At 36.9% G+C, this 11,121-nt stretch overlaps 1 protein-coding gene across 1 annotated transcript; it reads left to right on the top strand.

Annotated features, from left to right (window-relative positions):
* On the top strand, positions 1 to 11,121 carry LOC132104842 (uncharacterized). Its single transcript, XM_059510374.1, has 5 exons — positions 1 to 572; positions 3,801 to 4,112; positions 5,677 to 5,994; positions 9,886 to 10,134; positions 11,114 to 11,121. The coding sequence occupies exons 1-5, from the start codon at positions 251 to 253 to the stop codon at positions 11,119 to 11,121; spliced, it is 1,209 nt and encodes a 402-aa protein (XP_059366357.1). The 5' UTR covers positions 1 to 250.

Here is an 11,121-nt window from a genome sequence, read left to right as displayed (position 1 = left end):
TGGCGAAGTGGTCGTTTGGTGACGGTCCTCCAATGTGCTCGTGGGCTATTTGGAATCCAAATGCGCCTTCACGAAGTGGAGTACGGTACAGCATACCGAGGGGTGTAAACATCCACGACGTGTTTCGAGAAAAAGGGGTAACTGTTCATTTCGAGGCAGTAGTTCTGGAGGACTTCTGTAAATTTAACACTATTTTGGGAGGTGGGAAGAGGAAGAATGAAAGAGGTCTTCCAACAGAGCGGTCGCAATCATGAACGGTGCCCTGTACATTTCGTTTTTCCAAGGTCAGCTGGAGTCCGCGCTGGAGCAGGTTGTGCAGCTCTCCGTTCAGGAAATCACCAACACCGTTGGGACCACTTTGAATTCAATGCTATTGGAAACGGCCACCAAAGAGCAGGAAAACCAGCGTTTGAGGGCTACCCTTCAGTCTCGGGGAGGGAACGGGAAAAGCAATGCGTCTAAAGGAAAAACAGACACGAACGATGAAACAAAGCAACACACCCCCGGTCTGAGCCCTGGATGTGGCGTTCAATCCGAGACGCTCAGGCGTGAACAGAAAGCGCGAGCAGTTGGTAAGGGTATTTGTGTGCAAACGGTGTTTTTATTTAATGGAAATTAACCAAACATGTTGGGGAAGCATGTTCAATAATCTATATTAATAAACGCTCGTGCTTACACTGCTAACCTGACTTGTTGGCTTGGTGCGCAATGGCGATGTTTATAAAAACGGGTAACGTTAAACACCATTTTGAACGGAAGGAAGTCATAATAAACCTAGTCTGTCTGCTTATACACCCACGTCTTTCAATTCCCTAATTGTTGGTAAAAGCATTTGTATTTCAGAAACGTGGCACGAATGACCCTGTAGTTAAACCCAAACCATGCCCTGATAGAAAATCAGGCTTTAGATGTAACTGTGTTTTTAAACATGCTCTGTGGTTTCTATGTGGTCTAAGTTGGCTATTAGCTGGTTGACTAGTTCATAAAACCAGATTGACCAACTGTTTTCTTCCTAGACCACCAGTTAGCACCAAGATATGACCTTCTTCTTAGACTATTTAGAGAGAATCTGCCATGCAAAACACAACTTAGTTACTAGAATATGCTACATTTTAGTCTTGTTTGGGTTCTAAGTCTGAGATATTTTCTTCAGTTCATACAATAATTAAGATTAACTGGTCCAGAGAACACTGTTGTTGCCTTGTTTTTTTTTAACCAATCATTTACTCTTGGAGGAAGGGTGCAAGTCTGCATAATTCATTGTGGGAGACTGTAGAGAAACAACTAATTGTTTTAGACTGAGTGTTTTGTCTTGGTTGAGTGGAGTTGTATGATTTGAGGATGTTTTTGATGTCTGGTCTTTGAAATGAATCTTAGGAGTCTTCAGGCCTGTGTGGACATGTATTTATAGACCTTTTAATGTTTGGACTGGAGTTTGGGTGGCTTGTTATGACTGCTGCCAATGGCTGGTTTGGGTGATGAGATGACGCTTCTGTCGTTGAGCTGCTCCTTAGCGCTGCTTTTCATACTGCGGTGACGGTAGCCATAGGGAGGGTGTCTTCGCATTACATTTTGACCAATGGAGGTGGTTAGAGGAAGACACACCCACCAGACCCTGCGGAGGGTGTCCATGGTAGGGGTTTGATGGGGGAGTATCATGAGAGTCTTCATCCTATACAAGCAGAAACTGCAGCTAAATCAGCCCAATGCTCTGCTTTGATGCCATAGCTGGGCATGTCAACATGCAAACAGAGGTTTTTTATTTATTTTTTATGCACCATTTAATTAGATATAAATGCAACACTAGAATTAAATGAATCCATATCAGATATTCCCATTCAACACATCCTCACAGTTACATATGTTTCAACATTGCATTTAAATATTCTTATTCTTAAAGTCAGCAACAGGGCTCAACATTAAGGATGACCCATTAGGGCCATTGTGAGAGCGTTTCAGCAGGCAATGAAGATTTTTGATAGTTTTACAAAACCATAGATACCAGCTATCACTTTCCCTCAAAAATAATTTATGGAGTTGGAGTTACATTATAGTTTTCATTGGTCTAATGCAAATTAAGTAAAGCAACAAAAATATATTTGTGGGGGAAAAAATTAAAGTAAGCTAACATTAAATGAAAATATTTCAAATATGAAAATACATAGCAAAAAAAAGAAAAGAAAAAAAGAAGCAGTTGAATGTGAATTGTAAATAACTTTTTGTTGTCATATTTTTGTGGTTAGGGGAGTGAAAATGTTGGGCCGCCATGAAAAAAAAAAAACCTTATTGTTGAGCACTGAGAATGAAATCAAAATTGATTTTTTAAAATGCATTTTTAATGCTTGCGAAGGATTCATTAGCCCACATTATTCCAATGAAATAAAAGCCTCTGAAATGACTTTCCTCTGTGGTCAGTGTCACAGAGTCCTCTTCCTTCCAGCCTCTCCCATCATTAAGAGACCACTTTACATGATCCATTATATTGTGAAAGGAGGATAAAGTCATGTCCTATATTTCTTTTTCTTGACTATCATGTTTCACTCTGCAGTGCATTACATTACAGAAATAAAATGTGTTGTGAATAGCAACAAAAAGTGTTGCATGTTTTCATCATGCATTTAATAGTTTAATGACAAAGGATCGATATGCTATATTATTCAACCTTATTTGTTTGCTGTGGCTGAATTTGTGAAATTCTTATCATTGATTTCCTTTTCCAACATCTATGTTTTTTCAGTTTGTTTTACTTCTATGTTGCATCTGCCCTGTCCTGCAGTAATATCTTAGACAATTTTTTTGGATTGCAAAAGGAACTCAAAACATTTATCAATAATAATAAAAATATAACTTAAAAAATTGACTACTATCTTTTGCAATAAGATGTTAATATTGTTCAAGTATGTTGCTTAGACAGTAAGGCATTTACGGTCCGATCAAAATGGACTCCTTACAGTCATGGAGGAATGGAGAGGACTGCATGCTGTGAATTTTAAAGGCTGTATTTCTGCAGGGAGGTGCATTTGGTATGAGTTCCTAGCAAAGCGTCCAAATCAAAATTCAGACCTGCAGCACTTCCTTCTGATTTGAATACAAGCCACTGACACCCCGTTACTGTGAGAAGTGCTGAGGTAATTACCAATGGTTCCTCTGCTTTCCTAAAATACAGCTTTTTGGAGATGCCTAAACCTTTTAGAACCTCAAAAGGAAAGGATTAGTATCAAAGTCATACTTTGACAGTTTTGTGTCATGTTGGGTTAAAATAATAAAAATAAAGATTAATTCGTTCATTGGTATGTATCCGTTTGTCAACATGGTGTAAAACACTATTATATCTGTTCTTAAGATTTCATTCAGGATGTCAATTTATGATTTTCAATAAAAGCATTGTATTTATTATTTATTAGTTTTGCAGGATTTTTATTAAAAATTGATTAATTGGTTACGCTTCCTAATATGACACATTCAAATATGGTAGTATGCAAAAAAAAATAAAGGCCTAAAATACACCTCTCAGTTTTATAACAGTCTTTCAGTTTCATTTCGGCATCAACAGAAACACATTCATAGTGTCATTTTTCTTACATTGCCTTCAAATCTTGATCTAGCCCTTTAAATCTGAACTTTTGCTTGCTGAAAGTGTGTGATTCTCATAAATGTCAGCCAGCAGCCTTATTCTGCAGTGGATGGCGCAGAGAGCTATTAGACAACATACTGTACAGGGCAATAACTACCTGTTTGTGTCACAAGAACATTACAGATGGATTTTTCAGAGTAAATATATAATTTGTCTCCATTTTCAGGTCAGTTAAAATCTGTTATGGAACACGTGCTGGAATTCGCCATTTGTGAGCTGACTAAAATCGTGGAAGACAGCTTTGACGACCTGCTCTCGGAGTTCACCAAGAAGGAGCGGGAAAACCAGATATTGAAATGGCAGTTACTGGACAAGAACATGATGGAGGACAGTGATGGGGCTGCTGTGGAAACGGAGGGCCGCAAAAATGACTCCGCCTTTCCGAGCAGTTCCAGAGTAGAAAAGCAAGAGTCGAAAGGCCTGCAGGATCAGTCACTCAAAAAAGAGTGTGAAAAGGAAAAAACTGAAACCACAAATGGTACAAACTGTTTTATTGTCTGTTAGTTGATAATTAGTATGTATGTACATTACTGTCTGTAAGATGCTTTTGAAGAATCTCTTATGTTCACCAAGGCTGCATTTATTTGATCAAAAATTTGGGAAAATTATTAAATGTAAACAATTACAATGTTTTATTCCTGTGATGCAAAGCTGAATTCCCAGCATCATTACTGAAAACAGTTTTTTTTTTTTGGTGAATAACTATCCAACTTATATTTCCAATGTGAAAGTAAGCTGTTTTCTTTGAATGTGTGAGACTTCCGGTTCATTAGCCGCTGTAGGGAAACGAGAAGAATAACAAAGTACAGGAAATGGTAAAACTGTTTGCACTACAAACCAGTGTGTTCAGAATTAAGATAATACATCAAAATAATATGGTAAAACACACCAGTTTGTAATGTATCAAGCAGCAAAACAAGCTATTTTTTTACAGCCTAAAATAGCTGGAAGTAAAATGGGAAAATTGGGAAAGTTCTCTCAGGGAAAAATAAGGTGGATGCATTTTCTTTATTTGAAGTAGATTTGTTTTTTGTAACAATAAAAATCTTTAGTGTCACCTTTAATCAATTTAACTCATCTCTGTTGAATAAAAGTATTAATTTCTTAAACAAAAAAAAAGAAGAAAACTTGGTAGTGTAAAGTCTGATCGAATCACTTGGTTCTGAGTGCTCAGTTTCGTAGGATTCCCCAGACTATTGTGATTTGGCACATTTGACTAACTGTCCATCATTGCTCTACCTGGCACCTGAAACATCTCTGAATGAAGTTTACAATGCTTTTTATTGGGTGTCAGGCTGGACATGCAGCTGTTCTTGTGATTTGGCTACTACTAATGTAGAAAAACATTTCTTTTAAAATAAAATTCTGTTTAATGCCCACTTTATATGGGCAGAAACCAATTGCAGCGGTCTTTTGAGAATAAGATCTAATCTAGATGCATGTTTGTGCTGGAAAATGACATTGAGTTGATTTAAATATGGCTGGTGTGGCGCTAATGTTAAATAGCTTATGTAAAATGGTGAGTGTTCAGTATTATATGCCCAATGTTCAAAGATAGTATTACACCAAAATGAAATTTCCCCTTTTATTAACACATCATGTTGGCATGCCTCATTTTATTGTTCAACGGCGGTCAGACCAGTACTTTGTTTTACATCTGTTCTTTGGGTTTCATTCAGAATTCAATTTTTAAGCTGTTACGTAAAAACAAAGCAGACCAGGCCAATGATTCAGCTCACAATAAACATCTCGTTTTCAGACAGATATTGCCTACATTGCAGGCAATTATTGAATAACAGTGCTAAAGTATGGTCTTGTTTTTCTGTTATTAGTTATTATTCAATGTAATTGAATTCTAACTAGTTATTGCTTTCAAAAGCGAATTCTACATTATTTACAAGTGAATTGCAATCAGCAAACAAAGGTCATTTGACTTTCTAATTTAGTTAAGTGTATAGCCCTATAAATTGAGTTAATTAAACCTGAAAAATAAGCCATTGTTTTTCATTTCAATCTCCTACAATGCTTTCCCCCTCCAACAGAACCAGGTAAGCAGACTGTCATCGAGGTGGCTCAGAACTGGGTGCCCATCCTGGACAAAGTCTTCGGGCAGAAGTGGTGCAGTGACCTCTGGCAGATCAAAGAGGTCACCAGCAGTAAAGGGGAGTGCACCGGGCTGAGCTCGGGCTCGGTGACTGACATGGACAGCTTAATTCGAGAGACGCTCATGCCATCTTGCCTGGCCACTCAGAGGAAGCTGGAGCTTGAGGTGGGGCAGCCACCATGGTTGCCTCTAGACGATATGGAGGTTGTTTCTCTAACCTCTGAGACCGAAGGCGTTCCTGTCATCAGCTCATCAGGTAGGCTGATCTGTGCTGATGATCTTGTGCATCAGTGCTGGGTTGCATCTGATTACATGTTATCTGGTTTACGTAATAAAATTAAATATTTGTACTTGGAAAATATTACATTCTAAAAATGTGAATCGTCAGATTACAGTTAGGAATCGGTTGGGAATCGCTTGAATTTTATCGATTCCGATTCTTATCGATTCCTAGTTTCGATTCCAATAAGATAAAAAATCCAGTATAAAAAAAATTAAGTCAAACATTTAGATGTCAAACATTTTTACAAAGCATTCTGTTGCAGCTGAATAACATGAGCAAAAATAAGCAGCCTACAAAACACTGCAAGAGGAATTTTGCCTGTGATTTAAAAAAAAAAATACCATAGCAAAAACAACTAGATTAATATAAATTTCAAATATTAAAGTGTTAAAGACAAGTAATAAGATAGGTCAGTAATAAGAAAGGAACAAAAAAACCAATAAGCAATATCATTAATAAATACAACTAAACAAAATTTCAGGTATATAAACTGTATTTAAAAGTTTAAAAACACTGCATAGTTTTCTTTTTATAAATAAAATAAAGATTAATTAATTAAAGTTATTAAATATATTCAGTCAAGATCAGTGAATGATTTTCTTTTGTTCTTTGATTAACATTAATGACAGGCAGCGCGTTTATTAGGCTGTTGTCTCTTTAAGCAAAAATACTGCACGTGTGTTTTCTTTCTCATCTGTTTATGTTCACGTAAGACAAAAACGGCTGCGTTTATGATGATATACTGATGTAGTTTTCTGTATCGTAGTTTTGACTCAACAACCTTTTCTACAGTTAAAATACACGGAACAGTCCGAGAACGGACACAAACCGGGAACCCGCAGCGCGACCGCTGCTCTCTGTGCACGCTCTTGTGCTTCATGTGCGCTGCACACAAACATGCTCTAATAAGTTTTGAGATTCTAAGCTACTTTAGTGATAAATCACAGGACAGCGCTGACAGTTTCTGTGTTCCTCTGTGCGCACGATCTTCATAGCTACTGTTTATATGAGTGTTCGTGCCACAATGCAGCTGCGCGAACATGGTAGCTCGGTATAAGAATACACATCCGATCATCTAATCTCTTGAATGTCCAAACCATAAAACAAATACAACTGACAAAATTTAGTGAAGACGCAAGGCTCACCGCTCGCGCGCCATCAGTATGTGTTGAACCGGCGTTCACCTCCGTGTTTTGCTTTTATGCCACTGACTGGCAGTGTTGGGAAGGTTACTTTGGAAATGTAATAGGTTACAGATTACAAGTTACCCTGTTTAAAAGGTAATATTAGTGTAACTTTTTCAATTACTATATTAAAGTAATGTAACTAATTACGTTTGAGAACTTTTTGATTACTTTTCTAAATTTGTGAAAATTAAAGAATAATAAATAAAAGCATATACATCAACTTAAATACAGTTATCTAATAAGCATGTGACGTATTCTGTGTAATAAATTCCTGAAACATTGGTGTTTTTTTTAAACTGCTGTCTCTGTATATGATGATAGTTTTCTCAAAATAAGTCAAATGCACATGAAGTGACACAGAGCAGTTCTAGAAATTATATTTATGTGTTCGTGTACTCCTATATTGAGATGGCAGAGGTTGAAAACAATGCGAGCTTCAGTAGGCCTATGTGTAGTAAATGAAACCATGTCTTTGCCATTAATTTACAGGAGGGGCGGACTGGGAAAAAAATTCAGACTGGAAAATTCAAACTCATACAAACAAATTCATGGACAAAACTATGTTTTATCTATTTTAAATCTTTAATTTGGGGACATGCAAAATAATTAAAAGTTCTCTCCTGAACTGCACCTTCACCTTCACTTCCATTTTTCTCTTCAATCTCTTTATTTTGCCCTGTTATCCATCTCTCTCATGACTTTAATATTCAAGATTGAACAAAACTATACTTTACAATACAATAATCTACAATACCACAATATCTTTATAGAAAAATCCTAATACTGTACACGAGTCATGTTTTTCCCTTACAAAAATTAACCATGCTTTTATTAGCCTATATAAAAGTAAAATAACCTTGTTTCATTTTTTTTTTTTTTTTTTTTTTGCAAATGGATTTGTATTTATTTTTAAATAAATACATTTGTAAAATAATTTTGCATTTTTAGTTATCACAGTTAAACAATAGTAAGCATTTTCTCTGGATTTATAGTTAAATATTAAAATGTTAATTTTCGTAAGGGTTGTGTTGTTGTCTGTCGTAGCTCCCCCTAAACCTATAAAAAAATCGGATTTTTTTTTCAGCTAAATTACTACTGTAACATTACAACAGATAATAATGATGTCCTTTATTTAGTATTTTGAGTGATGACTGATGAGCAACGTGCTGCTGCTTGATTAAATAAATAAAAAAACAAAGACAAAAAAGCATCTTTACAGATGAAACTGACCTGAAACCCTGAAAGCTTCTTTGCTCCAGCTGTGCGCTTCCACCGTCCACTCTATTCTCCTCTCTCTCTCTCTCTCTCTCTCTCTCTCTCTCTCTCTCTCTCTCTCTCTCTCTCTCTCTCTCTCTCTCGCATTGATTACTCTGAGTCTGATCCAAACCGTTTGGCGGAGGCGCGGAGAGCGCGCTAGTCATGTTTAACAATTCATGACTTATTAGAGATTTAATTATCAAATGGCGGATTCGCAAATGATCGCTTTAGTACATTCGGCAGGCAATTATACAATAATGATATTAAATAGTGGGGCAAAATCGACTGCCATGACACCGGGAATTGTCCCGGTTCTCCCGGTGTCCAGTCCGCGCCTGATTTCCACAGACACGCAGAATGTGCAAGTCATATATTGCATTTTTGGGGCTTTATATTCACAGACACTAGTCGATGTCATGTTTTGATTCAAGTGTACTGACCTACTTTTGATTTAGTCATCCAAAATGTGGGATATTCCGTCCGCGTTAGGCATTTCGTTTTTATGACTGGATTCTACGAACCAGACTGTGTTTCCGCATCCCGGAAATTATTAGGGCGGTATGTCTCAGAATAGTCAGTGCAATTTGGGAAAGAAATCAGTTAAATCTGTATGTGGATGTGTGTAAATATTCAAATGTAATCCCCTTTGTAATCGTTAAAAATTTCATAAGTAACTGTAATTTAATTACTCATTTTTTCGTAGTAACTGTAACTAATTACAGTTACAATAATTTTGTAATTAAATTACGTAACGCCGTTACATGTAACTAGTTACTCCCCAACACTGCTGACGGGACGGGGAAGAGTCAATAACCAACATGGGAAAATTACGTCGGTTAGAGGTTATGAATTTCGGTTTTGATTTTTCGATTAATCGTCCAGCCCTAGTTTAATGTAATTTATGTTGTTTGATAGTGGTCGACCGATATGTGTTTTTTTTTTTGGACTGCCGATATCTTTGAAAGCAGGGGGGCCGATAGACGATATAAAGCCAAAATAACTTTTAAGTTATTATTTTAAGAAATTTGAAATCATTTGACAATGCATTAAAAATATACTTCTACTATAAATGACAGTTTTTCAAAAATAAATAAAAAATAAATAACTAAAAATTAAGTAAACACTGTAACCAACAGTATTCTGGGAAGTTTGTGTGCATTGGAATATATCGACTGTGGCGATATATCGGTCGACCACTAGCTGTTAATATAAAAATACTTTTTTTAATATCAATATATGTTTAATGGCAAGTTTTAAACAATTTAGATAAAAATAAAATAAAAACTATTCTAAAAAGTAGTCAGAATACATTATCCGTTTTTATCATGCAATCTATAATTAGTAACAGACAAGTAATCTACCCAGCACTGAGTACGGTCATAATTTGAAGCAATTCAAGTCACTGTCTTTGTGTATACAGGTGATGACTCTCAAATCAGATCCCCGTCAATGTTGCAAAGACTCCTGACGCTTCCTTCCCAGCTGCTCAAGGATGACGAGGAGTCCATGGATGCCGTTCCCAGTCTGGAAGTGTCCAAAGACCCAGCTGATCCGCAAGACGGTAAGGGCTCAAAGAGTGACCAGATGAATAAGAAAGAGGATGAAGACGAGGAGGACGACGAAGAGGATAATGAGACGATGGACAGGACTGAGTCCTTGAAACACAAAGGTAGGAGAAAATCCCAAGCTTGCAAAGATTGCGGCAGGAAGTTCAGCCGAGCGCATCTTCTCAGAGCCCACCGACAAACGCACGAGGAGACGCCCAACCGATGCCCAAAATGTGGAAAGAGTTTCTCCCAGTCTTCAAGGCTCCAGGCTCACTTACGGACGCACACAGACAAAACAATATAAAAGCGCAAAGATTGAAAAACATTCAGGAGAATATGAGGGGAGGTCTTGAAGTGAGTTACAAGTACTGGTGAAGGAAATACAAGAAAGGTGTCACTTTTTTTGCTAGTTTGAAGGTAGACTGAGGTAAACGGATTAGTCATCTGACACAAATTAAGATGTTTTTACCTCCATTTTGTTTCCTTAACTTTAAGGATTACTGGAAGAAATGAATACCAGTAACGACAAACTGTGTACGCAGTGTAAATATCAATGTAGGGCTGTATAGACCATCACAATGAGGATCGAAGAATTTCCTTTTTTCCATTGGGAGTTCTTTCATAATACAGGTTTTAGTAGATCCTAATACTTGGTAAATATTTTCAATATTGTGGAAAAGGAGGTCCCTAGTTGATAGGTCCCTTGCAGCATGCTGGTCTTGTTTCTTTTTGCAAACCTTTCGAATGTGATCAAACGAACCAGAGATAGTGTAAAGCGTCTCCTGTGATCAAATCAACCATTTTTTTAATATGTCCTTACTGACTTAGTACTCAACATTAAATACCTCTTATGTTAAGATGTCATACTGGATTTTGATAGAATTAAAGTCTTGACGTACATGTCCGATTTGAGATGTCTTCTTCAACATTTCGCCATGGATCGAGGATGGCTTCCAGTTTTTGACTTGAACCTGCACAAATGTCATCAATTGCATGACGTGCACAACAAAGGAGATCTTCAAGAAGAATCTGAAGATGATGCCATGACAAGAAAAGTGACAAGAAACTTGAAGCTCCTAACTCTTCATATTCTCGTTTCAGTGACTTGA

Source organism: Carassius carassius, chromosome 25 (assembly GCF_963082965.1).
Source record: "Carassius carassius chromosome 25, fCarCar2.1, whole genome shotgun sequence".
NCBI classification, from domain to species: domain Eukaryota; kingdom Metazoa; phylum Chordata; class Actinopteri; order Cypriniformes; family Cyprinidae; genus Carassius; species Carassius carassius.
The sequence above is the reverse complement of the archived record's forward strand: the minus strand, read 5'-3'. Positions and strand labels throughout refer to the sequence as shown.